This window comes from Ailuropoda melanoleuca, chromosome 2 (genome assembly GCF_002007445.2).
Source record: "Ailuropoda melanoleuca isolate Jingjing chromosome 2, ASM200744v2, whole genome shotgun sequence".
Taxonomy (NCBI): domain Eukaryota; kingdom Metazoa; phylum Chordata; class Mammalia; order Carnivora; family Ursidae; genus Ailuropoda; species Ailuropoda melanoleuca.
The window spans coordinates 20,029,687-20,057,035 of NC_048219.1; the positions used below are offsets into that span (position 1 = coordinate 20,029,687).

The following is a 27,349-nucleotide window of genomic DNA, read 5'->3' on the forward strand; positions in this document are numbered from 1 at the left end:
CTTGTCACCCACACGGCTCTCACGCTGGACCCCCTTTGTCCTTCCGCTGTCTTGGCCGTATCCCAGTCCCCAAGCTCTATGCTTCCCGCCTCCGGGCTGTCCCCGGGAATCCAGCTGCCCGCATGGCCAGGCGCCTGCTCCTGAACGAGGCACACCGAGCCCTCCCAGTGTTCCCAGCTCATGTTGCCAGCTTTACCTCCTCGGGTCTCAGCTACACCGATTACTAGCTCTGTGGCCTCATGAAGTTCCTTAACTTCTTTGAGCTTCTGGTCTCTCACCTTTAAAAAGGACTAAACGAGACAACACCAGTTGAAGCTTTAGTTCACTGCCTGGCCTATGGGGAGGGCTCTGGCCACCCCCACTTGCACGGAGCCACCCTGACCCCATCCTTGCCGTCTGCTCTAATTCACCAAATCAGGAAGCCTCTCCCTTCTGTGCCTAAGTAAGGCCTACTCCTTCAGGACACACCCCAGTCCACGTTGTTACCACCCAGTTCCAGCTCTGCTCACTTAGGCTAGGCACTCCGCGCAGGGAGGGTGTGGGTCTGTCATCGCCCCCCTCCCCCGCCGCCCCGCTCCCATAGGACCGGTATCTCTTATGAACAAGACCTTTGGGCCCTGTCCCTGCAGACAAATGTCCACTCCCCCTGCTTCTTAGGTCTAAGGAAGACCTTGTTTGACCTTTGCTGCCACCTGGAAGCTGTGACCTGAGGGTTACGGACCTAGGGTCCCGTTCCTGGGATGGCACCCGAGGGGACTTTATCATCTTGCCTCTGTAGTAACAGGACTCTCTCCCCCCATTGCTGCCTGGCCCTGGCACCGGGCCCTTGACTCCAGGAGCTGTGGGCCCTGTCCTATTACCATGTAAAAGGGTGCTGGGGCCAGTGCCCGCACATTTGACAGGGACATCCCCCTTCATGAAGCGGACTCAGGCCCCCAAGTACTCAGCTGTTTCCAGGGACCTTCACAGTTCATGCATCGCTGACAGATCACAAAGTATTTCCCTGCCTTTTGTTGCACTTGATTCTCCTGCAACCCTGAGAAGTAGGACAGGCTGTGATTATCATGCCCACTTTACAGCTGAATTAAGGAGTCACCTGGGGTCACACGTGGAAAGCCAGGGCTGGGGAGCTCCCCTGTGCAGGCACCCGGAGGCCCTCTAGCATCACAAATGCCAAACCTGGGGCCTGGGGAATGGTTGGACCCTGTGAACACTGCAGAGTTCCACGGTCCCGTCCTCTCTGGCTCTCACACACTCCCTGCCCCGTCCCTTCCTCTCTGGCTCATACGCACCCCCTGCCCCGTCCCCAGAACCTGCCAGGCACCTGCAGGCTGAGCTGCAGGGCATGGCCCCCGGGACAGGAGCTGGAGAGAAGGGTAGCTGGTGCGAGCGCCGCCCAGGCCTAAGCTCTGCTCCACAGGCGTCTTCCCCACTAAAGCGACGTGATATGCTGCCACAAGAGCCTCTTAGGAATTTGAACTTGAGGCCCAGGGTGGGCGCAGGAGGAATGGAGACAAACTCGGGGACTGTGGAAATCAAGTCAGGAGCAGACGGTGTCACTGGAGCAGCAAGCAGAGGCTGATCTCCAAGTGGGGCTCAGAGCCCCTTCCGGGTCCTAAAAGGAGCTGGTGGCCCACACACTGTGCCAAGGCCTGACAGGGCGCCGAGGAGACCTCCTGTGCTCCGCTCATCCCCGTGGCCTGAATGTTCAAGCCGCCATCCATTCATCCTCGAGGACAACCTGATCCACCACTTCCACGTGCTCACACAGAGCAGTCTCCTTGCACAGCCCCTGACAGCTGAGCTGAGACTGAGGGGCCCGAGCAGAGATGCCGCCTCTGGCTGCGGGGAAGGCCTGCCGGCCCTGGCCCATGGGACCCAGGGCCACGCACAGAACAGACTCCAGGGTGGGCCTGAGGGCTGCAGTCCCCTACCCTGCAGGCTGGCCCAGCTCTGACCCGAAGAGCCTGTCCCCCCACTTGCCCCACCCCCCTGCTGGGTCTGCAGGAGGGCACACGGGTGGTGTGCGGCCATGGTTTCCCTTTGGCCTGAGCATACTGGCGCGTCTCAGGAGCAGCGCCGAGTCCTGGGTCCCTCCAGCCACCCACACCCACCCCGTGCATTGGTAAGGCAAATTCTTCTTTCAGTTTGGTGGAGAAACGACTCTCCTGAGAGGTCCAGAGACGTGTCACACAGCAGGTTAGATTTTGGGAGAGCAGAGGCCAGAAGCTAGGGGGCCCAGTCCTGGACCATTTACACTGCCACCCCTTCCCAGGCCGGGCCTGCAAAGTGGATTAGCGGTTGTTGACTTTGCGGCCTCAGGACCTCTGACTGTAAACATATTAGAGGACCTTAAAGAGCTTTTGTTCGTGTAGGTTTTATCCATCAGTATTTACCATATTAGATGCTAAGGAAAGGTCTCAAATATTTAAATTTTAAAATAATTTAAAAGCCCATTACATGTTAAATAGCATTTTTTAATGAAAAATAATTGTGTTTTCTAAAACAAAACCGTTTCATGAGGAGAGTGGCGTTGTTTTACGTTTTCACAGTTCTCTTTAACCGGGGACTTGACAGAAGGCGGCTGGGTTCTCGCGGCTGCTTCTGCATTTGGTCGGTTGCAGTATCACTTCAGGAGAGTGGAAGACGCAAATAACTTCTTAGTATCCTGAAAAAAAGTTTTGACGTTGTGGACCCTCTGAAGGGGTCTCAGGGACACTCACGGTCCCTGGACCACGCCTGGGGGATCCCTGTGATGATGGCTCTTCCCAGTCTCTCTGCAGCCCTTCCACACCCAGCCCAGGTCCCAGCAGCTGCCTTTGCCTCCCCTCCAGCCTCCGTGTCTGCGGGAGGCAGCCTAGTCCAGTGGGAGGGCTGGGCACCAGACCTGGTTGGCTCCTGCCATGTCACTCACAGGCCACGTGACCTTGGGCTTTGGGGAAGCCACTCACGGTTCCTCAGCCTGTTTCATCATTCCTGTGTGGACATGGACACTTCCTCCTAGGCAGGTGTCATCAAGTGCAGTGAGAGAGTGATCGGTGTTTGTCCCTTGGCCCGCTTTCCTCCCGGCAGTGGGCAGAGAGGGAGAGGGGCAGGGTGGACGGCATTGGGCCCAGGCCCGCCCATAGGCTCCTCGCTCCTCTGGATGAGGCCGTGGTAGAAGATGGGGCCTGAGCATAGCCTCGGAGGAGGCCCCTGTTCGGACCTCATGGCAGCCCTGCACTGGGCGTTTGCAGAGTGTGCGTCTAGCCATCTGGGCTTGAAGCACTGAATAGGCAAGCGGGAGGCCCTGGGCTCTGGCTCTCACCAGTCAGGTTGGGGGAAAGCTCAGTAGCCACTCACTTTTTATCCAGGTTAAGTGGGCTCTGCAGGGCATCCGCCACTGGGTTGTAAGTTCATCCCAAGTCCCATGGTGGGTCTGGGCTGGTGTGTCTGCTTGAGGGAGACCTGGCCTGGTGGTGGCCTGCGGAAAGCCCTCCCTTTAGCCCTTTCTGTGTGCTTAACCTCTTTAGTTTGTTTTGGTAAGTGCTCTGTTTTGAAATCTTGCCCACCTGGAACATTCGGGTGCCGCTAAGGAGTGGGGTTGCTCCCTCTTTTCTTCACTTTCCCCACATTGGCTTCAGCCAGCTGGGTCTTCAGGAGCCCTGACTCCACCTTCCTGATTCCCGTCACCTCCAGCCCCAGGACCCCAACCCTGCTCCCTGCCCCCCTCAGAGCAGTGCCTGTGCCCCTGGGGACACCGCTTCACCCACACTCAGCCCGGCTCAGCCTGGCCCTTGCGCACTTATCACCTGCGTCGGCCTAACTCAGGCCTTGATTTGTCCGTGTATTTAAGGCCCCTTCTCATGTTTTATTTTATCTGATTTGGCTTTTTGTGGCTTTCCTTCCTTTTGTACTAATGCTTCTCTCTGATCTTATTTGCATTCAAATTACCTCGCCAGGTGGTTCACCAATCAGAGGTAAGAATGCTGTCCGTGCATCTCGCCACGCCACGCCACGCCACGCCACTGCCGTCACCACCACTCCATCCCGTCCAGTCCGTCACCTCCCCCATCCCCATCCTGACCTCTCCAGCCTCCTCATCTCCAGCTCCGGTCCCCTCAGCACCACCGGCCACCACACACCCCCACTCTCGGTCATTCCCTCCTGTGGACTCATCCATTGCAAGTCTGGACTGTAGAAATACTCAGCTGAGCCCTGCCTTGGGGATGGCAAGCCCTAATCCGGGCCTTCCAGGCCAACCCCACAGAAGGGACCTGTCCTCTCCCACAGGGAAGCCAAGTGCTGCGCCCCAAGCCAGGCCACAGATGGAGAGTCTTCCCAGGAGGTGGGGCAGCACGACCAGGCCTTGTCTTTCCTCCCAAGAAGCTCCTTTCTCTTGGGGCCCTCAACGATTGCTTGACTTCCCTTAACGTCCTAGCCCTAGAGCAGGGTGCAGACCCCCCTGTAAATCCCCGGAGCCCAGCCACACGAGAGGAGGAACGGTCAGGGAAGACTTTAGTGTAGGTGCTGCGGTGACACAGGGAATAGCCAGGGTCCGCCATGACTAGATGAGACGGCCTGCCAGCCCTGGCTTTGCTCTCCTGCCCCAGAGCCCTGTGGCCTGGGGCTTCAGAAATCACACTCTGGACTCAGAGATCTGGGTGCAAATTTGACTCACCTGTGTAGCCTTCAGAGAAGCTATCCATCTCTCAGAAGTCGGCTTCCTCCTCTTGATTTCTTTTTAAGGAATTTTTTTTTTAAAGATTTTATTTATTTATTCATTTGACAGAGATAGAGACAGCCAGCGAGAGAGGGAACACAAGCAGGGGGAGTGGGAGAGGAAGAAGCAGGCTCCTAGCGGAAGAGCCTGATGTGGGGCTCGATCCCATAACACCGGGATCACGCCCTGAGCCGAAGGCAGACGCTTAACAGCTGTGCCACCCAGGCGCCCCCTAGGAATTTTTTATTTATTTGACAGAGAGTGAGAGAGGGAACACAAGCAGGGGCAGAGGGAGAGGGAGAAGCAGGCTCCTCACTGAGCAGGGAGACTAATGCAGGGCTCGATCCCAGGACCCTGGGATCATGACCTGAGCCGAAGGCAGAAGCTTAACGACTGAGCCACCCAGGCGCCCCTGCTTCCTCCTCTTTAAATCAGGGCCAGGGCCCACCTCACAACTCACGAGGTTTAGAGGAGGGGGTGAGGGTCTGGGCAATGTCTGGCTCGGAGCAGGCCCACGGTAAAATGGTTGCTTCTGGACTGATTTTATTCCCGTCATTTCTTTACACCTGTCTCAGCATCCTTGGGCACATCTAGACCCTCAGTCCAGGGCCAGGGTGGTCTCAGGACAGAAGCCGGGGCTGAGAGGAGCCGCTGCCTCCCTGTGAGGCATCTGGTCTGTTAACCCTCCGAGGCCAGGACTCACCCTCCAAACTGCCCCCCCTGCCCCCCCGTCCTGTCAGCCCTCACTAGCTCTTCCTGCCCCTGCCCCTGGGTCTTGGTGTTAGTTCCAGATGTGGGGGTTTCCGTGTACATCCAGGCTCAGGGGCTGTCTGTACAAGGGAGCCTCCTCCCCCAGCAGGGGTCTCACCCAGCCACTACTTCGTGTCCCTGCCTGCAGCACCAGCCACCAGGTCTCTCCTCCCCGGCGGAGCTGACCTAGTGCAGCCCCCCCCCCACCAGCCAGGGGCCTGACCCCACCTGCTTAAAAGAACATTTTCTGTAACAGCGTCCATCCATCCCATACACATGACCTGTTGGGTGCCCGTCAGGGCTGTTCTTGCAGGAGATGGGTATTTGGCATGTGCCATGGGCCCTCATGCTCCCTGATGTCCGGTGGGGTGGGCTGAAGCCAGGACCGTGGAGCAGGCCAGCCCCTTTGTCCCGAATCGGGGTCAAGCCTTGGCAGGCGCTTCCCCCACCTCCAGCCCCCAGCCCCGGTGTGTTCAGGGCCCCTCCTGCTGCCCTGGGTCTGGGTGTGGAAGAGGGATGTCGGGCAGTGAAGGGCCTGCAGCTGGGACCCCTGGTGGTTCTTCCCTGGGGCCTGGGCCGTGAGAGTGTGACTTGGAACTCTTCCTGTGGCTCTTACCCAGGCCAGCCAGGTGGGGTTCAGCAGGTTTTGTCTCTGTCTTTTGTGGGTGTGGTGACTGTCAGCCAGCCTGAGGCCTGGGAAGGGGCCGTTGGGGTCATTCTGGCTGTTCTGTGCAGGTGGCGGTTTTCTGTCTGGCCGTGTGCTATGGGGTTATTCAGTGTGCGTTGGACTGTCCTGTGTGGGTTTGGTTGTCTGTCGGCTTGTTCCAGGGAGGGGGTACTGCCTGTGGCTCGGGGTGTTATTGTCATAGACGGCTTGCCTGGTGTGCTCTAAGAACAGTGTTTTCAAGTGTTTATTGCCAGGCTGGGGGGGTGGCCAAGATGAGTGGTTTCACTCCCTCCTCCTGCTGCCTTGGGCTCCCCTACCTGGGCCTGCCAGAACTGGCCCTCTGTGAGGGTCCTTTTCAGCTGCACCCCCCCCCCAATCCTGGCTCCTGTCTGTCCATCTGCGGCCAGAGCAGCCCCTCAGGGCACCGGCCCGAGTGGGAGTTGCAGCCTCCATTAGCCTCCTGAATTATGCAGCAGCCGCGGTGGGTCGAAGCACTTTAGCGGGACCAGGCTGAGGAGAGGAGCCGGAATGGGTGGGGCCGGTGGGGTGGGGGCGGGGTGGGAGGCGAGGATGGGTGCTGCGAGCGGAGGCTGCTGGGCACCAGGCCCCCAGAGCAAGCCCCTTCCTTCCTGTGGAGTTCTGGTGGGCGGCAGATTCCCAGGCTCTTGGCCGATGAGGGCCACTGCATGCTTGCAACTCCCAGGCCCGCGGGGGTGCAGGCTGCTCCCACCCACGCCGGGCCCCATGTTGCCTGGCGGGGCCGGTAGGTCTGGGAGCGCTCATGGGGATGCTCCCTGGCAAACGGGCTCCGGGACTGGAGTACAGGACCGGACACTCCGTGGAGCTGGGGGATGGGGTGGCGACCCCGGCCCAGTCGACAAGCTCTAATAGACTGCGGGGTTAGGACAGGCCGGACTATGCTCATCAGGGAGAGCTTCCCAGAAGCAACACCGGTGCCCAGCGGTGGGCCTGATATCTGCAGCCTCTGGTCAACCCAAGCCCGAATGCCGTCGAGACCCGTCCCCATGACCTGGGCCTGACCCCTGTCGCTGTGTCCCCACAGGTGCCTTGCAGATCGAGAGCAGCGAGGAGTCGGACCAAGGCAAGTACGAGTGTGTGGCGACCAACTCCGCAGGCACTCGCTACTCCGCCCCCGCCAACCTGTACGTGCGAGGTAAGGACGCGGCAGTGCCCGGCCCCGTCTCCACTGAGCCGAACGGGCCCTGCTGGGCACGCTCTCTGGAGCCCTTGGTGTGGGCAGTGGGGGCTGCCCTCAGCCCAGCTTCCCCTTCCCCACCTCTTTCTGCCGCAGCGAGAACAGCCACGACAGCTCCCACTGGGCAGACTCCTGATGTCCGCCGCTGCTTGGTCTTCCTTCCCCGCAGGCCCTTTGGGATGCAGCCACTCTTGGGAGCATTTGTGTCTCTTGTAGGTCCTGCCACGTGGGCCCAGAGCCCCACGGGAGTCTAGAGCCTTCCAAGCCGACTTTTCACTATATGTGTATGTGCGTGCACAAGCAGGCACACACATTTGTGCGTAAACACGGGCATATCTCCCTGGCATTCCTCGAGTCTGTCCTGCCCACCCCAGCAAGCGGGGGGGGGGGGGGGGGGGCCCCNGGTAAGCCTGCCCTCTGGCCAGGTATGCCCAGGGCCTTCCTGGAGGAGGATCCAGCTGTGTGCTCTGTCCCCAGCCAGGACCCTTGTAGAGAAGGTCAGTCTGAGGTAGCCGTGAGCCCCTGCAGGTGAGCACCTCCTGAGTTTCAGGTGTCCCTTGCTGAGACTTGGTGGATCGTGCATCTTCACAAGTCCAGGTACCCAGCGGAGAGGGCCTGGGGACTGATTTGGAGTGTCCAGTGTCTGCTGTGCTCACAGCCCAGGGGTGACCAAAGCTGGCCACCTGCTCCTTCCTGAGAACATGCTGGGTCTGGTGTGCACAATGCCCAGGAGGGGCCCTCGGAGCCCCCCTACCCCCACATCCCCTCATTTAGCCCCCCTGCACAGATGGGCATCATTACAAGTGAAACTGTCTCCACTCGGGGGATTTGAAAAAGAAAGTGGACACGGCTTTCTTGCAGCGATGACTTCATCACACTAAGTGCTTAGTGTAGCTTCTCGAGGGGGTCGTCTGCTTGTCCGCCCAGGCAATGTCAGCGGCCTGTCCCACTCTTTAGGGCCACGTGGTCAGACAGGGCAGAGAGAATTAGGCCATCAGCCATGTAGTTATTAAGGAGTTGCTCCGTGTCAGGGCACAGGTTCCCAAGAGGCCAAGGCTGCCAGCCTGTCGGGTGATGGGCACATTGTGTCTCAGAGACCATAGATGACACTTCACTGGAGTTGGGAGTGTGGGGTGGGAGGTCCCCACTGGCTGCCTTGTCAAGTGTCCTGCCTGTCAAGGCCTGCCTAAGTGGCCCCAGGGCCAGCTTAAGGAACAGCATCAGAGCAGAGAGGCCGGGAGCCTGAGAGCCACCCAGGTGGCCAAGATGAGGGGAGCTGTGAGGCGCACGGCCTTCCCCTGACACTGCTCCAGGTGCACGGGGCTCTGACAAGTCCCCTCCTAGAGAGGACCCGCCAGAACAGCCCTTCTCAGAGACCTGAGTCCTTCCGCCTGGACCATTCCATATGCTGCGCGGTCCTGACTGAATACTTCTTCCAAAAGATCATAGGGTCAAAAGAGTGGGGGTCCCCAGAAAGCCTTTCACCATATGTGGCTGCACCAGGGGAAGGAGTGGCCCAGCAAAGCCACCGAGAAGTCCGAGCAAGCTGCATGGCCATGGTGTAACGGGCACATTTCCTGGGGCAGAGCTGCAGGAGAAGGCCCAGACGTAGGTGATGGACCCTGCATTATTATCTTGGCTGGGTAGTGTCGTCTGAAGTCACCCTCACCCTGGCCTCCACCCTGAGGTGAAGCGGTGGGTCTCTGGAGGTGCGCTGCGCTCAGCCGCCATAGCCAGCAGCTCGGGCACTAACCAGGGAGCTCTTTCCTCCAGCCCCACATGGCGGGTTCAGGCAGGGTCCTCCCACCCGCCACTCCCACCAAGCCTTCCTAAATCGCCTTTCCGGCCCATACCCACAGGCCTTTGGGGCAGCGAGTGTGGGGGTTTCTTTAGTTCTAGCCCCTTGTCAGGGACCCTAAGGCAGGCTGTCCCAATGTGGTTTAGCTTATCCTTCCCTCTCTCACACACATTCCCGTGGACCCTGACGTCCACGGGCCAGTCCTAAGTCTCTGTGCCCAAGACCCGCCTGATAGCCAGGCCCCACCGGCACCTGTACCTGCCCTGTTCCGTCAAGAGCGATTTGCCCTGTAGCCCCAGGACAGGCCCGACTACTGAGACTTGCAGACACCTAAGAGCCAGTTTCCAGGACTTTGGCCCCGTGTCTCTGCCACTTTTCATCTCAGTCTTGGCAAAGCCCGTGTGTTCCACCGTCAGCAGCGCTGAGGGCCCATCAGCCCCAGCTCCCCTCGGACAGCCCCTCCTGTGCTGGCCGGCAGCTCTATCCTGAAGCCTGCTTGCGTGTGGGCTGCCCGTGGAGAAATCCTTCACTACCTGCCCACTTCCTGCCAGCAGAGCAGCCGTGAGACCCCTTTCCAGAGCAGGCCCCTTCCCCCTCCAGGCCAGTGGGCTCCAGCAGTCAGGAGCCTCAACATCCAGGTCCGGGTGGCCTCCAGCCCAGGTTTCTCAGCCTCGGCACCGTTGACACGGGGCCGGATGACTCTGTTATATGGGGCCCTCCTGGGGGTCGTATGATGTGTAGCAGCCCCTCTGGCCCCCTAGATGCCAGCAGCACCCCTAGTCATGAGAAGCCACAACGTCTCCAGACCTTGCCCAGTGTCACCTGGGGGGATCCCTCCCCACCCCCAATATTGGGACCCACTGCTCTAGATGGACAGCCTCCCACCGGCACTCATCTCCCTCCGTCTCCCTCTTCTGCTGTGTTCGCTGGGCTCAAGGCAGTATCTCCTCGGATTTGTCTCCACATCACGTCCTTCCTCGGTGCCCTGGACTCTCAGAGCCCCGCCGTCTCTCTGGGCCCCTGGAACTGCTGCATATAACAGGACAGCTCGTGGGAAGCTCCCGGCACAGTGGCGGGCACACGGGAAGCGCTTGGTGGCCAAGGACCGCTGCTGCTGTCAGGCTAGCTGCTGGGGGAATGCGTCATCTGGTTACATCTGCCTTTGCTCACAGTTGCCCACAGCTCCACCCGCAGGCCAGCAGGCCCAGGCAGGCTGGGTGGACCAGCCTCTCTGTGTCACCATCCGTCTCCCTCTCCAAGTGACTCACCCTCTCCTTCCCTCTACAGCATCTCTTTCCTCCAGCTCTCAGGACACAGAGCTGCCAGGGGCCAGGGCGTGGCCGTGCCCTACCTGCCCCCAGCCCTCTCCCTTCTCTTTAGGGAGCTGGCCGCTGGCCACAGCTGTCTCTAAACGGGGCGGTGTCTCCACAGCCTTTCTCCCCATAGGTGCCCAGACCAGCTTGTCACACTGGTGCCCTGCAGTGTGGGGCTCCTTCAGGGTGGTGGGAATCTAGTGGCCCACGTGCCTTGGTGGGTTTGTGGGCTGGGGGGGCCCTGACCCCAGAGCCCAGCTCACTGGGTCTGTCAAGCCGTGGGGTGTGCGTGAGGCATGGGGGCCTGCCTGTGCTCCCCTTCCACCCCTCCCTGTCCCGCCCTTGGCATCCCGGCACCTGCCAGTGGGACCCAGCCCTGTCCACCGTGTCCTCCATGAGTCCTGAGTCTTTCGTGAGCGGCGTGGTCCGCGCGCACCTGCGTGCACGTGCGTGTGCGTGGGGCACAAGAGTCTTGTCTCATGTCCGTGCTGTGTGGGCAGATGAAGGTTGGCCTGTTTTTACTCTCTCTGTGTTTCTCCTTGTCTTTTTTTTATTCCCTCCTCATCCTCATCGCACTCTGCCATCAACCCAAACTCTCATCTCTCAGATCAGCGAGAAGGTTGGTCTTTTTCACTTCTTATCCATCTACAGTTCGCCCGTCGATGGGATGCTCCCGTCAGTAGGGACCAGCGGGCTCGGTCAGCTCCCTTGGGCTCGCTCCAGCCAGGCCTGCCCGCCAGTCGGGCTCTGCTCTGCGTTGTTTGGGCCGGCAGGCCGGCAGGACTAGGGTGGGTGGGCAGGCCCCCTGCCCTGCATGCTTCTGCTGTTTGGGTCCCTGATGTGCCACGTGTCTGCATGTTCCCTTAGCTGGGCTTGGGGCGGTCAGGCAGGCATGGTGCATGACACGACACTGTGCCCCACTGTTATGCCTGGGCCGGGCCAGCTGTCTGTGCCAGGTGGGGCTCCTGAGTGGTCGGGGAATTGTGAGCGCTGTAGTGCGTACACGTGCCTGCAGGGCCTTCCTTCCACATCCTCATCCCCTAAACTCCACCTTTGCCCGGGCTCAGCTGCAGCCAGTGGGAAGACAAAGGGAAAAGGCTAATTTAGAATGAGCTCACGCCTCAAGGTCTTGCAGCACAGGACAAAAGTCCCGTAGGTCTGCCCTGACTTGGAGGTCCCCACCAAGCTCCATGGGGCGCCCAGCCCCAATCTGCCTCTTGAAACCTGGTGTCCTTGGCACAGGTGGGTGGTGTTATCTTAGGCATGGAGGAAATCTCCTACACTCTTGTCTCTTGCCTCCTCGACCAGAGCCAAATGAAGATCTTCCCATCTGCCCCAGGCCCCTCTGCCCCGCCCCCCCCCCACTCCCATTTCCTCAGGCCTGTGCTGGGGGCTGAGCATTCACATTCAGGGAGCTCACTCCAGACCGGACAGTTGACTGCAACTTAGCCCCACATGGGAGCCCAGAGGAGGCCCCAGCCCAGCCACAGGTTGGGAAGGGCTCCCCAGAGACCCTGCTGTAGCCCGCTCCAGAGCATTCTCACATGGGGCTCAGTTCTCAGCCCCACCCTCAGGGCCATACTGCTACCCCTAGTCTTGGGGCCGGCAGCAGGGACTAGCGGTCATTCTTGTGTCACATGGTCTGAGTGGTCAGAGGAGACTCACCTGTCCACTGGGCTTTGGGCTGAGCCCCAGGGAGCAGACTCAGGCCACCTGCTCCCCTCTGCATCATATCTCCATGGCTTGGGTTTCCTCCAGGAGGGAGAAGGGAGCCAGTCTGGAGGAGGGCTGTGGCCTCAGCTCAGATATCAGCTCTGAGCATCCGTCCATATGCACTCCCGAGCTCTGGGGCATTTCAGTTACACCATTTCGCTGACCGGGCAGATCTGCTGGGGCGTTCAGAAAGCAGTCATCAGCAGAGACAGCCCAGCCCTCAGCCACCTCCCCCTACACCCCTTCCCCCCACCTCCCTGGTCCCTTCCCCTTCTCCCCCTCTGTGGTCCCACCAAAAATAAAGCATGTACACAAATATTTAACGGGAAGGCAGAAATGAGTTTCTAAATATTCCAGGGGGATTTGCCGGGCTGGTAATTTGTTTGGCGCTGATAATTACATCTTACATTTTTCCAGCTTTACTTAAAACTGTGTGCCGAGTGCGCCGGCATTTAATTACTGCTCTGCGGCAGCCACAAGGTTATTTATTAAAGAGTTATTTTATCTTGATACAGTGGATCCTGCCCCTTATCCCCTCCTTAATGTTGTGTTATTTTCATCAGAGAAATTTCCGCGAGTGAATGCAGATTGCGGGGCCGCCCTCCCCCTGCGATTAGGCTGTCACTCCACTGAATGCTGATGCCTCCGGGAGCCACACCGCCCTATTATACGGGGTTGTCAGCGCAAATAATTAGACTTAAAAGTTACAGCTGAAATATAATCCAGAAATGGCAGAGCCCTGTTTTGGAAATTGTCTATAAAACGTCAGCACTAAGGATGCACGGGGAACAGTAATAGACCGGCATTGTCAGAGCCCAAGATTAGACCCTAAGTGCGTTTTTCCCGGCTCTGGTTTTTTCTTCCCTGCTGTTGCTTCTGTCAATAGATTGAGTCCAGGGTGCGTCCTGCCCCTTCTGGAGGCCTCCTGTCTGGGACAGCGGGAGGAGCGCGGGCGGGGCTGCTGCAGGGAGGGGCCGGCCACGCCCGGCTGTTAGGATGAGGGTGGCTGTCTGGGCAGGTCCGGGACATGGGCCCCACTGGCACTCAGGATCCCAGGAGGTTGCGTCCTACCTCTCTTGACCCCACCCTCCCTCTGTAGACTTCCCCTAACCTCGCTCACACCGCAGGGAGGGTGAGCCTGAGCTGCGGGAAATCTCGCGCCAGAACGCCTCGCGTGTGCCCGGAGCGCCGTGTTCTAGTGAACGCGTCAGGGGTGCCATCACCAGCAGTCTCCGGGCTGGAGGCCCTTGCCTGGTGCTAGGGATGATCCCAAGGGTCCCTTCTGACCTCTCAAACTCATCCTTAGCCCAGGGAGTTCTCTCTTCCACCTGCATGTAGGAGGGAACAATAAAATTAAAAACAGAGCTATTCCCAACGTTTGTTCTGAAAGGCCTCCATTTCCTGGCCATGGAACAGAAGATTTTGCCCTCCCGGGACCATTTGGGGTACAGTCCTATCAGCTTTCTATGCTGCTTACGTTGGGACCCAAGGTTTATTGGCCAAAAACCTACTGCCTTTCCCTGGGCTCTTTGTTTTTCTGTCCAGGGACTAATCAGGCCCCAAGATTCCACTACTGGCCAGGGTCAAACTTGTAGCCATGACCTCTCTTGGCACAGGCTCTCCAAGCCCCATCCTTCTGCCAATTGGAGAATAAGTTCTGCCAGCCTCGGCTGCCCAGAAGCCCAGGAGCTTTTCCACAAAGCCTCGTAGATGTCTTTTTTCCACCCTATCAGACAGGCCTCAAAAGGGTGTGAGCTTTTCATCACACTGACAACCTCCTGATGATGCTTAAGCTGAGGCACGTCACTTGAAAGTATCAGTCTTAAGTCTGTTCCCCTGTCTGCAGTCTGGAGGTGATGGGATCTATAGCAGGAAACCTTCCTCACATAGTAGGAGCTCAAGAGGGGTTTCCCTTCCCCAAGCCTGTTTTGATGCTTGTGAACAAAAAGCCTGGCTGGGGATAAAGAGCTGATTGGTTAAGGTTCTGCTCCAGCCAGGGCTCTGCTGGACCCCTCCCTTTGTTGGCAGGCCTGGGCCTGGTCAGCAGACAGACCTGCTTGCCTGAGCCTCTCCTCCCACGGCCCGCCCCCCACGGCCAGCTCCAGAGCTCGTGGAGGGCACGCAGCACCGGGCTGGCTGATGCTACTGTCCTGGCCTCCTGGTCTCCCTCTTGTGCCATTTGAGGGAGTGCCCAAAGAGTGCTCCCTGTCGTGGGTCCCTCCCGCCAGCCATGCCTGGGATCCACCTATTGTCTTGCCATGCAGAAGTCATTGCCGATGACATGCTGTCGTCATTCCGTGGGGACTTCCAGCTCTGGGACAAGTGACAGAAACCTACTTAATCAGCTTAAGCAAAACAAGGAGATTTTTGTCTTACCAAACTAAAATATGTAGGAGTCGATTTGGTGTCGGGCAGGGCTGGATCCAGATAGTTAAACAGTTTGATCAGGTTTTGTGCTTGTCTCTTAGCTCTGCTCTCCACAATTGACGTCTTTGTTCTCCAGCGTGTTCTCCCATGTGTTATGAAAGGTGGTTCTTGGTTCTTCTAAGGTTGGCCACTGCAGTACAGAGAGAAAGTTGTCGTTCTAATGGTTTTTTGCAAAAGTCCAAAGAGAGGCCGGTTCTTTAAGGTAGAACACTAGATGTCCGTGCGACACACTGAGACCCCAGTGAGCCCGGGGGCAGAGGGAACTCAGCCCATGATGCCGGTCACACATGGCTTGCTGGGGGCTTCTGTCTGGAGGTCTCCGAGCGAGGCGGTGTGGACAGAGTTGAGGCAGGGGCTGAGTGAGGTGGGGTCCAGCCGTGTGGCCTGAGGAATCATTGAGGGGACCATGCAGGGGTGTTTAACAGAGAGGTGATGTGAACAGACTTGTGCTAGCTGTTGGTGGAGGGCCGGTTCCGGAAGAGAGCTGGTCAAACAGCAGTGCCAGGAGAGAGGGAGGTGGCTGAGGCTCTGGTGGGGGCAGTAGCCTCTGGTTTGGAAAGAAATTAGTGGGTTTGAAAGATACTTTGGGCCATCCGTTAACAGGACCTGGTGATTCGTTGGATGTCTAGTCTCTGGGCCACGGCCCGACCCCTGTGCAGTGAGGCCAGAGGTTGGACTGGATGCTCTCTGTAGTTACTTCCAGCTCTGGTTTTGTGGTCTGGGGCTCTCCGAGCATCAGAGTCCGGAACCTGTAGCGGAGGCATGGGTCCTCTGCATGCCGGGCTCCCCAGCACGGGTCCTCAGAGACCCACACACACTCTCAGTGATGCCTTTTGGTCACGTAGCCTCGCTGTCTGCGTTCTCCGGCCCTGTCTGTAGGGGTGCCCGTGAAGGACACATCTCAGCCTCAGCCCACCAGCTGCATGACCCGTCAGCACGCCAAGCATGCCTGCCCACGGCTAGGTCTTGCCTGACTGCCCTCCCTATGCATGTTCCAAATGTTCGTGCCAAGCTTGCAACTTTGGGGGGTCCAGGCTGCACGTTGGCCTGGAAAGCTCAAAACAGCTTCTGGCCTGGGAAACCCAAGGCCAGAGGTCGTGGCCAGACACAGCCACCCTCCCCCTTGAGACCCTTGTCCATTGGCGCAGAAAGCCGTCTGTTCGGCGCTCTCATCATGTTACTGCCATCGTCATGCCCATCCTGCCCGCGGACCACGTCCCTGGCCCGCCCTGATCCCTTGCCCGTGCCCAGCCCCTTCGGAGGGGCGGCCCTTCCCCTTGGTTTCCCAGGCTGTGCCTTGAGCATAGCTGAGGTCATCTCTTCCCTCGGGTCACGGCCTGGAGGTGGAGGCAGTGACTTCAGAGGAGGTGGCCACGTCACTCCTGGCCAGCCCCTCTGCCCTGCCCCAGCCATGCTCTGAGGTCCTCCGCCCTTGGTGCCTGGACTTCTCTCACTGGTGCCCCAGTTAGCCCCTCTGGAGACCCATGGTGAGGGGTCAGGAGCAGGTAGGGGCAGGCACTGGAAAGCAGCCTGAAATGTTGGCCCTGACAAGGCCCACAGTATAGACCCGAGGCCTGAGCCTTGCACCGAGTCCCTGTGTGACCCTGGGCAGACAGCAGGACTTTTCTGGGCCTTAGTTCCCTAGGCTGTAAAATGGGAGCTTGGTTGTGGAATCTCTCGTGTTCCAGTCTCTGAGCGTGGGGGCTACTCGTAGCCCAAAAGTGGGATGGAGGTGGTAAGCTGGGGCCCAGGGACTCCGCCCCACCTGCCTCTGAGGTGGGTTCGGCTCTGACAAGAGGGGCTTCCTGGATGAGGGGCCCCTGCCCTTCCATCCTTGCGAGTGTCTTGCCCGGCCTGTGAGTGCCTCTCTCCCTCCTCCCACAGTGCGCCGTGTGGCTCCTCGTTTCTCGATCCCTCCCAGCAGCCAAGAGGTGATGCCGGGTGGCAGCGTGAACCTGACTTGTGTTGCGGTGGGCGCGCCCATGCCCTACGTGAAGTGGATGATGGGGGCCGAGGAGCTCACCAAGGAGGACGAGATGCCAGTTGGCCGCAATGTGCTGGAGCTCAGCAATGTCGTACGCTCTGCCAACTACACCTGCGTGGCCATCTCCTCTCTCGGCATGATCGAGGCCATAGCCCAGGTCACAGTGAAAGGTGAGTGCCACATGCGTGCCTGCCGTGGCCTATGGCCTGCCCTGTTGCCAAGGGCCACAGGAGGTCCTGGCACCTGTAGCAGGTGAGCCTGTGGGGGTGGGGGTGGATGAGGTCGAGGGGTCATTGCCCTCTCCTGGGTGCCCCCTGGGGTCCTGCTGGCCCTCAGTGGTGGAGAGAGGGGTTTCCGTCGTTCTTGGTGTTCGTAGTAATAGCTAAGAGGTACTGAGGTCCTGGAGTGCCTTTGCATCTGCCGTGACGGTGAGCAGAGATCACTTTGTTCACTCTGTGTTACCCCGGGAGGTAGACATTCTTGTTCCCCTTGTACAGATGAGGCAACGGAGACACAGGGTCATGTGGGAGTAAATGACAGAGCAAGGCCTTGAACCCTTGGGGCTCTGATGCCGCAGCATGGCCCCCTAGCTGCTCCTTGGGACCACATCCTCAGACTCACCAGCCTCCTGTCAAGGATGTGGTGAAGAGTGGCCAAGGGGACGTGGGCTCTCCGCCTGAGCCCTGGGATAGGCACGCACACTCCTCCAGGCCCCCTGCTTCCACTCTTCCCCCCTCAGAGCTGTCCTCCGTTCTGCGACTAGAACTATCTTTTGAAGATGTAAAGCAGCATCTCAGCACTCTGTTTTAAGCAACAGCTCTCCAGTGGCTTCCCATTGCTTTTAGGGTAAAGACCGGGATCCTCACTCACCTCACCCAGCCCTACTGGCTCAGCTCGGTTCCGCCAGGCCCTCACCCCACTCTCGCCATGCCGGTCCTCTCACTGTCCAGCTCTGTGAGGACTTTGTGGATTTTCCCCAGCTCAGCACCCTGCTCTGTGCTGTCCTTGCATGCCCCATAGTCATAATTATGGACTCGGCACTGTCCACTCACCCTAGAACGTAAACTTCACGAAAGCAAGGATATGACCAGCCGTGTGACCTTGTGTCCTCAGCCCCAGCACAGTACCCAGCACGTAGCAGGCATTCGTAATTACTTGTTAAGTGCTTGGCTCTGGGTCGGGGACTTCTCCACCTTCAATTTGAGCCAAGCCACAGGTGTGTGGGGCCAGCAGCCCATCACTCTTTCTAAAATCCAGGCTGTTCTTGTAGGCACATCTCTCCCGACAGCAGCCCCAGTTACACGTGAGTGCCCACAGGTGAGCGTAGGCAGGCCCCAGAGGCAGACCTCCGCCATCCAGCCTCTGTGCCTTCCATCTGGCCGGGTCCAGTGAGTTCGGGAAGTGATACCGGTAGACACAAGATGACTGAGGGCCCCTGGGGGCACTGACAAGTGTCACCATCCCCCACTAGGTGGTGCCCTTAGCAGTCACCTCGAGCTTTCCGGGCCGTTCTTCAGAGTGTGGGGCTCAGCCACACTCTGGTTGGATAACACCCCGGGCAGGGTTGGCTCCCGGGGTCGTGACCGCAGGCAGCTCTGAGCCTCCCCCTTTGTTCCCAGCTCTGCCGAAACCTCCGATCGACCTTGTGGTGACAGAGACGACTGCCACCAGCGTCACCCTGACCTGGGACTCTGGGAACTCCGAGCCGGTGTCCTACTATGGCATCCAGTACCGCGCAGCAGGTGCGGAGGGGCCCTTCCAGGAGGTGGACGGCGTGTCCATGACGCGTTATAGCATCGGCGGCCTCAGCCCTTTCTCGGAGTACGCCTTCCGCGTGCTGGCGGTGAACAGCATCGGCCGAGGGCCGCCCAGTGAGGCGGTGCGGGCGCGCACGGGGGAGCAGGCGCCCTCCAGCCCGCCGCGCCGCGTGCAGGCCCGCATGCTGAGCGCCAGCACCATGCTGGTGCAGTGGGAGCCGCCCGAGGAGCCCAACGGCCTGGTGCGCGGCTACCGTGTCTACTACACCCCCGACTCCCGCCGCCCCCTGAGCGCCTGGCACAAGCACAACACAGACGCGGGGCTCCTCACCACCGTGGGCAGCCTACTGCCTGGTATCACCTACAGCCTGCGCGTGCTGGCCTTCACTGCCGTGGGCGACGGCCCTCCCAGCCCCGCCATCCAGGTCAAGACGCAGCAGGGAGGTAGGTGTGGGCGACTCACCGGCTGGCCGGCGGCAGCGGGGCCAGGCTGGGTGAGGCTGTGGCGGGGCCTCTGTCCTCAGGCCTTGGGCTTGCAGGCCGCGGGGGGGAGGAGGGCCTCTATTCCACACGTGCGTGGTCGCTTGGGATGCAGGACAGGGACACGGGGGCGTCTTCCCCTGCATCCTTTCTCTGGGCGCCCCTGCCCTCGAGGGGAACTGGTAAGGCTCACGGCACCTGGCGTGGGGGTGTTGCAGTGCCTGCCCAACCGGCGGACTTCCAGGCGGAGGCGGAGTCGGACACCAGGATCCAGCTCTCGTGGCTGCTGCCCCCGCAGGAGCGGATCATCAAGTATGAGCTGGTGTACTGGGCAGCAGAGGATGAAGGCCAGCAGGTGAGTGCTCAGCGGGGACAAGAGAAGGGAGGAGGGCTCCTCCTGACCCCGTAGGGCCTGGCCTCACCCAGGCAGGCTTTCTGGATTTCGTGGTTGTGCGGACACAGGCCCCAGGCTTCTCCCTGGGAATGATCTATAGTCTTTGTCACCCCTGTGCTGGGCGCAGAGTCCCCAGGTCTCTTCTTGGGTCTCTTAGGCTCCGTGGCTCACATGGCACTGGCAGAGCCCTCAAATTCGCCACCGGAACCCCTTGTCTCAGGCGTTCGTGGCCATGTAGTCGGCGAGGTGTCCGTGGCGTGGGCTGCGCCGAGTCCTTTGTGTGGTCCAGGGGCCATGTGACATGGAGCCAGCCCTGGAGCCACAGTGGGTCCAGAGGGGTCAGGTGCAGCCCATGTTGGGGAACAGCCTCTGAGTGACCGTTGAGGTCAGAGCAGTCAGTGAGTGCTCCCTGCTCTTCCAGCACAAGGTGACCTTCGACCCCACCTCCTCCTACACTCTAGAGGACCTGAAGCCTGACACGCTGTACCACTTCCAGCTGGCCGCCCGTTCCGAAGATGGGGGTGGGCGTCTTCACCCCCACCATTGAGGCCCGCACGGCACAGTCCAGTAAGTGTCTCCTGAGGCTACTGCCTGCTATAGCTGGGCTGGGACACAGACACACATACCCTTCCCCCTTGACCAGGGGGGTGGTCAGGTCTGCTGGGCCCTGGACTGGACTCTGGTCTGGGCTCCGGGTCTGGACGCTGAGAGAGGAATAGGTAAGTTCCCGCCAGTCTGCATCCAGGCAGCTGCTGCCCGCACTGCCCCCCACCCGACTTCTGCCCCTCCCTCCCCCAGGCTCCGCCCCCCCGGCCAGGTAAGTTCTGTCTGTGACTCATCCCTCCCCAACCCCCCCCATCTGTGCTGGTCAAATTAGCTGACTAGGCCATTCTCAGCGGTGGGACAGCCATGCTTGCCATGTCTCAGACATGTCCCCGCTTTGGCAGCTGTCCTCCCTCTCCATATTCCCACATCTCATCTCCCCTATCACCTACATTCCCTGCCTCATGACCCCCACCATGAAGAGTATGTGAGCTGTGTCATCTCACACTGAGCCAGCCGCACGTAGGGACACGTCTGTGAGAATGAGACTGCGTGACTGAGAACGTCTACGTGCCTGCCTTAGGACCAGGCGGCCTTCTGTGTGTGAGACTGTCTGTGAGACCGTTTGCGTGACAGCCTTGTGGGTTTGTGTGTTAACTGTGTACGTGACCCCGTCTGACCACCTGGCTGGGCCACACCTGTAGGAGTGAGTGTCTGGTGTGCCCCACTATTGAGTGGCCATGAGGCTCTGTGTCCTCACAGTGGGGGCCACGGATGTGTGGCTGGATGGGACCACGGCATCGAAACAGCACAGGCGGCAGCCTTAAACACAGCTGTGTCTGAGGTGACGTGGGCCTGTGTGTGAATGTGCCAGTGATGAGGGGAGGCCGTGTGTGACCTAGTATGCACAGATTCATCCTACAGGCCCCGGCCTCGCTCCTGCTGGGCCCGTGCACAGTGCACGGCTGGCAGCATGACCCTGACGTGGCCTCTACCTGCAGGGATCCTCGTCTAGTGGGGCAGGTAGATGTTAAACCTGCAATTACCCAAATGAGCTTCTAATTACATTTGTGTGAAGTGCTGTGGAGGAGACAGCAGTGGAGAGAGGACGGCATGGAGCTTCCTCTGGTCTGAGGGGGCCAAGGGGGCTTCCTTGGGTGACACAGGCCTTTAGCAACAGGTGCATAAGCCCTAAAGCAGGAAGGCACTTAGTTGTGGTCAGGGGCGAGCAGGGAGCCAGTGTGGCTGAAGCAGCCACCCGACCACACCAGCCAGCCACAGGTTGAGAGGACAGGTGGGAGGGCTGGCTGGCCACTGGGCGAGAATGCACAGGACAGCCCAGCAGGATGCCAGACACCAGTTAGGAGGCTGTGCGGTAGTCTAGGCAAAAGAGGGCAGCTCAGATAAGCTGGCGGGGGGGGGGGCGGTTAGAGAGCCATCTGGGGTGCCAGCTGCCCGGGACCTGGTGATGGACTGGCTTTGGGATGCTGAGGGAAAGGGGAGCATCAGGCGAATTCTGCGCTTCTGGTGTGTAGACCCGGAAAGACGGTAGGAAGTGGGACCGAAGCAGGCGCCGCAGCCGGGAAGGCCTCACGCTATGCGAGTGGCCGTGCTGGGCTAGAGCTGGGGGACCCTGAGGAGGATGGCCAGAGACAGCAGGAAATCCCAGAGAGGAGAGTGTCTTGGTGGTTGGAAGCAGAGACTTTGAAGGAGCAGACCGGATGCTGCTGGTCTGTCGGGGCTGGGGGAGCACAGGAGGGGCCGCAGCTTGGGGCACCCGGCAGAGCGGCTGGGGGGGTGTTGTGAGGGCTAGCCGGAGGGAGGGGACCGCTGCAGCTGGAGGAGGGGTGCTGTGGGCCCGACGATGGGTTCTATTAAGATAAGAAAAATTTGAGCATGTGTAAATGTTACTAGGAATGAGTCCATACAGAGAAGTCGAAAATTCGGGAAAGAGAAGGATCTTGGAGGCTCAGGGAGGTGGGGGAAGGGGACAGAGCGCGAATGGGAGAGCTCTGCCTTAGACGGCGGGGCACACCTTCCCCCCGTGGGAAGCAAGGGTGGCTCAGCGAGGTCGCAGTTGTTCAGTGGGTTTGGTGCCAAGAGATGGAGGGAGCTGCTGGTGGGAGGCTTCAGTTTTCTCTGCAAAGTGGGAGGCAGTTGTGAGCTGAGAGCTGGAGGTTAGCGGAGCGTGGAGGAGGTTGAAAGCGTTCTGTGTGTAGTGGCGGAGGCCACAGGCTGCAGGCGAGGCCCAGGTGAGGCCACTGGGGACGTGCTCATAGGGTGCCAGCCTTCCAGGGCAGGCAACATTTTTCTGCCTGCCCCCGGGCTGCCTTGAACAGGGCAGAGGATTGGATCCGTCCTGGGCTTGGCGCAGGCTGGGCGGGAGTGCGGGAAGAGAGGTAGATGAGGGAATTGGGGGTATGTGTAGAGCGGCGAGGTGCAGGACCTTGGGCTCAAAGCCCAATACCGAGGCCGGTAAGGATGGTAGGTCAATGGGCGGAGGTCCCGGGGGGCGGGGGGGGTGAAGAGCCAGCACAGTGCTGGAGACCTTGAGCAGCTGCGTTGGGACAAGGTGAGGGTCGCAAGGGGATGTTGGAGGCCACGTTTTGGGGAGTAGGGCCGTTCTGAGTGTGGCAGTATCTAGGGCATGGCCACAGCAGTACAGGGGAGAAAGCCCTGGAGATGAGGGGCTCAGGGGCCGGACAGGGAGACTGCTGAAGTCACCCTGGCAGGGGGTGGGGGCAGCGCTCGAGATGGCGAGAAAGCCATGTAATAGCACCAGGTTCCTCAGTGGGGATACGGCCTGGAAACGTCGCTGGGAACAAGGGGGGCACAGACCTGCCCCCAACCCCAAAGAACTCATGGAGCGAGAGCACCTCTGTGGGGTACATGTTCTCCAAATTAGCCAGGGCCATTGGCCTCTTTCCCGTCTGGCCTCCAGTCTCTGGCTGCTCGAGGCTCTGGCACAGGCACCCTGCCCGCGTAGGCACAGAGATGGGTCACTGTGGCTGCCAGTCCTGACGAGAGCTAGGGGCGCAGCCGCTGGAGGGTCTCCGTAGGTGGTTGTGTGGGGGACCAAGGGCGACGGGGCGGGGAGTCATGACCCATGCCCGTGTGGAGCTGGCAGGGTGTGTGTTTTATGCGAGACAGCATATGTGTCGGAGAGCCCCTGTGTGTGTGTGAGGTGCTGTGTGAAAGACACCATATGTGTGTGTGGGAGACACCGTGCGTGTGAGTGTGTGTGTGTGTGTGTGTGTGTGTGTGTGTGTGTGTGTCTGGAGAGCCTGTGGTCCAGAGGGAGCCGCGCTGGCTGGCGGCAGCCGTGGCAGCCTGCCTAGGAGGGGCCCCGGGATAGCCATCCTGCACTCGGGGAGTAGCCCGCCTGGGCGAGTTTCCCATCCTCTGTGACTAGTCACCGTGCCTGCGACCCCCACCCTCCATCTGCCTGCTTCCCCCCATTTGTCTTCCCCAGCCCCCTCTGCCCCTCCCCAGAAGGTGACCTGTGTGAGCACGGGCTCCACCACAGTCCGGGTAAGTTGGGTCCCGCCGCCGGCCGCCAGCCGCAACGGCGTCATCACCCAGTACTCGGTGGCCTACGAGGCAGTGGACGGCGAGGACCGAGGGCGGCATGTGGTGGAGAGCATCAGTCGCGAGCATTCCAGCTGGGACCTGGTGGGCCTGGAGAAGTGGACGGAGTACCGGGTGTGGGTACGGGCGCACACAGACGTGGGCCCCGGCCCAGAGAGCAGCCCGGTGCTAGTGCGCACAGACGAGGACGGTAGGCAGTGGCGCTGAGGGGCGGGGCGGGGGAGGGGAGGCGCCCCTCCCAGACACCACCCACCTCGCACCCCCAGGACCTGTGCCTCCCGCAAGCCAGGAAGGACTGGCCTGCCTAGTGCAGGCTTAATAGCCCACACTGAGGAAATGTAGCTGATGGGATAGCCTGTGCCCAAACCCCAGCCTTTGGAGCTAGTTGCAAGAAAGCTGGAGCCTCTCAAGGCTTAGACAGAAGCAGGAGCCACACCTAAGATCTGGGAGGTGAAGATTGGGAAGACTGGTGCAAGGGATGCTCAGAGTAGAATCAGCGAGACTCGGTCTTGGCCAGACGTTGGCATGATGTGGGGGCCCAGGAGAAGTTGGAACAGATTGTGCTGACTTTAGGGCCTGGTGCCTCACCCCTACCCTCCCCACTGAGTGAGGCAACTCAGGGCCAGAGGGATCGGCAGGCCTTCCCTGTGCTAGGCAAAGGGAGCAGTCCATGTTCCCGGCAGGGACAGTCTACAGAAACTTTATCAGGGCCTTTCCTGGGGCAGTGGAGTGCAAAGGCAAGGCCCTGGAGTGTGCTGTGCCCCCAGCACCGAGGTCCATACCACCAGGCCTGACTTTCTTCTCTTCCTGGTCCCCAGTGCCCAGTGGGCCACCACGGAAGGTGGAGGTAGAGCCCCTGAATTCCACCGCTGTGCGCGTCTCTTGGAAGCTGCCCGTCCCCAGCAAGCAGCACGGCCAGATCCGTGGCTACCAGGTCACCTATGTGCGGCTGGAGAACGGCGAGACCCGTGGCCCACCCATCATCCAGGACGTCATGCTGGCGGAGGCCCAGGTATGCCGCTGGCAGGTGGTGGGGTGGGCAGGTGGGCTGGACCAGCATGCAGCCCTCCCTCTGCCGAGCCCAGGTTCGCCCCCGTCCCCGCCTGCCCGCAGGAGACTCAGACACCGAGATGTCCTGCTGTGTGTCAGGCTTGGGGCTGCTCAGCCAGGACGTTAGAGCTGGCTTCCAGGAACACTCCCTCTTCGTCTCGGGTCTGCCTGAGCGATGCCAGCCCCATCTGCCCTGGTGACTGTCCCAGCCTGGCAGTCATCTCTGTGGCTCAGACGCCAGCACCAGCAGTGAGGAGCACAGACCCCGGCTTCTGCTGTCACCCCTTGCTCAGGCTTCTCCCCCCGCCCCAGCCCCAAGCCCTCCTTTGTGTTTTGCAGGAAGCAAGTTTACTGTCAGTTAGTCTGGGATTTAAGATTTGCCTTTCTCCTCAACAGTGCTGGGCCGGGCGGCTATTCCTCTCCCATCTCCCAGTCAGGGCAGGGATAGTACTCCTGCCGTCATCTGCCCCCACTCGGGCTTTGGCCATGGCAGAGTTTTGTGAATGGCTGAACTGGGATGTTGCTCTGGGCCTGGCCCCCAGGAGGGTGGCTCAGCTGCTGGCTTTTACGCTCAAGGTCTGGGCCTGGCAGCCAGCCTCATGTCTTCCTCTGTGTGCTTCCAGGGTATAATGATTTCGCCTGTGAGCTTGGGGTGAGGTCCCTGGGGTATCCCGAGCACTGGTTTGCTATTCTAGGAAAGAATCTGAGATACTGGGAGGTTATGTGAATGGCCCAGAATTTCCCAGTAAGTCGGTGGCTGAGTTTGGACAAGAAACCCAGTCTCTGGACTCCTGGAAAGAGCTGTAATTGCTGTGGCAAGTTTCCCCCCCAGATATTCTGCTGAAGAGTCCTAGCTGGCCATCTGCTTTCAGGCTCTCCCCAGCCAGAGTCAGGGCCTTAGGAGGGGGTCCATAGTGAGCAGCACTGCGCCAGCCCTGGGGGAAGGAGCCCAGATTCCCTTCAGAGCCCACATGCCTTCCCCGTCCAGCTTTTCCCCGACCCTGGGCTGGGCCCAGAGGTGCAGGGGCAGACCCCGTGTTTTACGTGTTGTGCTCAGGGTGGGCTCACCCACACGGACAGATGGGGCCTGCCTGTCTCTGACTGGGCTTAGCACTCAGGCAAAATTCCTCTCTGGCCAGAGGGTGCTCTCTTCCTCCTCTCAGCCTGCCCAGCGCTGAGACAGCACCGGGGTGGGGAGGCAGACTTGTGCACCCGCCTACATTCCTGGGGCAGGTTGAGGACGACTCCGGGAACCTCCACAGACACACCCACCCAGAAACATCCCGGGAATGGGCTCCCTCCAGCCCCTCCCATCCTCGGGGGCCAGCGGCCCAGCTGCAGCCAGTGGGGTTCCAGAGGCACCCTTTCAAGTGCCCCCTTCTGGTTCCAAGTGGTTTGAAGGGAGCTGGGCCACAGGAGGAGGGACACTGTCCTTGTGGCCTCAGACATGCCATGACAGGGGGCAGACATGAGCCCGGGCTCCAGGAAAGCCAACTGAAGATGGAGGGCCTGCCCTGGTGGCACCCTGGGACTGGCCCCCTGGGACCTCGGTGCTGGACTGGGTCATTCTGCTCCAAGCCGGGAGGAGAGCAGATGGGGCCTGGTCCCCTGCCTGGCCACAGGGCCCAGCTGTCCCCTGACCACCCTGTCAAGAACACCACAGCCTATCCTTCTTCACCTGCTCAGCCCAGGGCCCCCATCAGTTCTGGAAGCACCATGGGGGTCACACGCCCCTCGAGTGTGCAGCCTTTTATGTATGTCTCCATCTCGGGTTTACCTGTTTTTCAGAGTATGTTTTTCCTCCCTCTCTCTGTTGTCTCCTCTCACTGACTGTGCCTGCCTTGTCCTCTTCTCTCCTTTCTGCTGCTCCCTTCCATCTTCTCTCCCTCCATGTTGCTGCGTCCACTCTATCTTTCCTTCTCCTCCCTCACTTTGCCTCTGACATGGGAGTGGTGCTGTCTGAGAACCTTCATGCCCAGGCCTGGCTTAGACAGTGAGAGTCTTCCCCCCACCCCAGACAAGGAACCTAGAGTGGAAGTGGGCCCAGTCACACCCTAGAAAGTGGCCACGGCCAGTAGGGACCCATTGAGGGCCTGCTGCCGTATTCTGTCCCAGGCTCCTTGCAAGACCTTTCCAGCAGAGCTTCCCAGAACAGGAGGAACTGGGGTCAGTGGACAGAGGCCGGACCAGCACTTCGACGGTGGTTGGACCAGAGGACCCCATGGTCCGTCTAGCCCCGTCTAGCCCGGAGGGCCATCTCCCTTTGATGTGCTGGACACCAGCCAACTTCAGCCCTCCGGTACCACAGGACCACAGAAGGGACACCTCACTCCCTCTGCCTGTCCAGCTAGTGCACCCGCACGCGCTGTGGCATAAAGAAGAGTATACCAAGAAATAGGAGCATTGCCAGCCCTGAAATACGCCTTCCTACCGCAGTGAGATCTCAGGCAGCCCCAGGAAGGAATAGAGGTCTGAGTGCTTCCCCTGTGCCTGTGGGGAATGGCCCAGGCTCCAAACTTGGCATTCACACTTTGACCATCTTGCTGGCCCGTCTGCCCCCTCGACCTCCTGGCCCTGAGTGATGCAGCTCTCACTGTTCCTGAGATATGCTCCTGCCTGGGCCAGCTGTGTCATCTGTCTCCCAACTGGGAGACTTTTGAAAGTGAAAGGAGACACTGAATAATCATACCATGACAACAGGCATAGGCCAGGACCGGCCCATGCCAGACTCTCCCAGAGGAGTGGGGTGTCTTCCCAGTGCCTGGCGGCCTCTTCCTCAAAGCACCTGTAGGTGGCGCTCTCTGGTCCCTCTGTGTCCTGGAGCCCTCCTGTTCAGGCTGTGTGCCCTCCTGGTCTCCCTCCACACCTCAGCCCTGGCAAACAGCATGGGCTGGGATCTGCGGATGGGGAGTGGTCCTGGGGTGCTGCCCCCATGGGCAGGCCCTTTAGAGGCCCATGCCCTCCCTC

General features: G+C 60.0%; 1 protein-coding gene across 1 annotated transcript in view; it reads left to right on the forward strand.

Annotated features, from left to right (window-relative positions):
* Positions 1–27,349, forward strand: part of PTPRF (protein tyrosine phosphatase receptor type F) — a 78,552-nt gene that overhangs the window by 30,260 nt on the left and 20,943 nt on the right. The window contains 10 exon segments of the mRNA XM_034650823.1: positions 3,942–3,959; positions 7,183–7,293; positions 11,054–11,065; positions 16,471–16,740; positions 18,190–18,771; positions 19,026–19,162; positions 19,623–19,712; positions 19,714–19,768; positions 23,217–23,522; positions 24,151–24,344. Coding sequence (XP_034506714.1) covers positions 3,942–3,959; positions 7,183–7,293; positions 11,054–11,065; positions 16,471–16,740; positions 18,190–18,771; positions 19,026–19,162; positions 19,623–19,712; positions 19,714–19,768; positions 23,217–23,522; positions 24,151–24,344 — 1,775 coding nt within the window.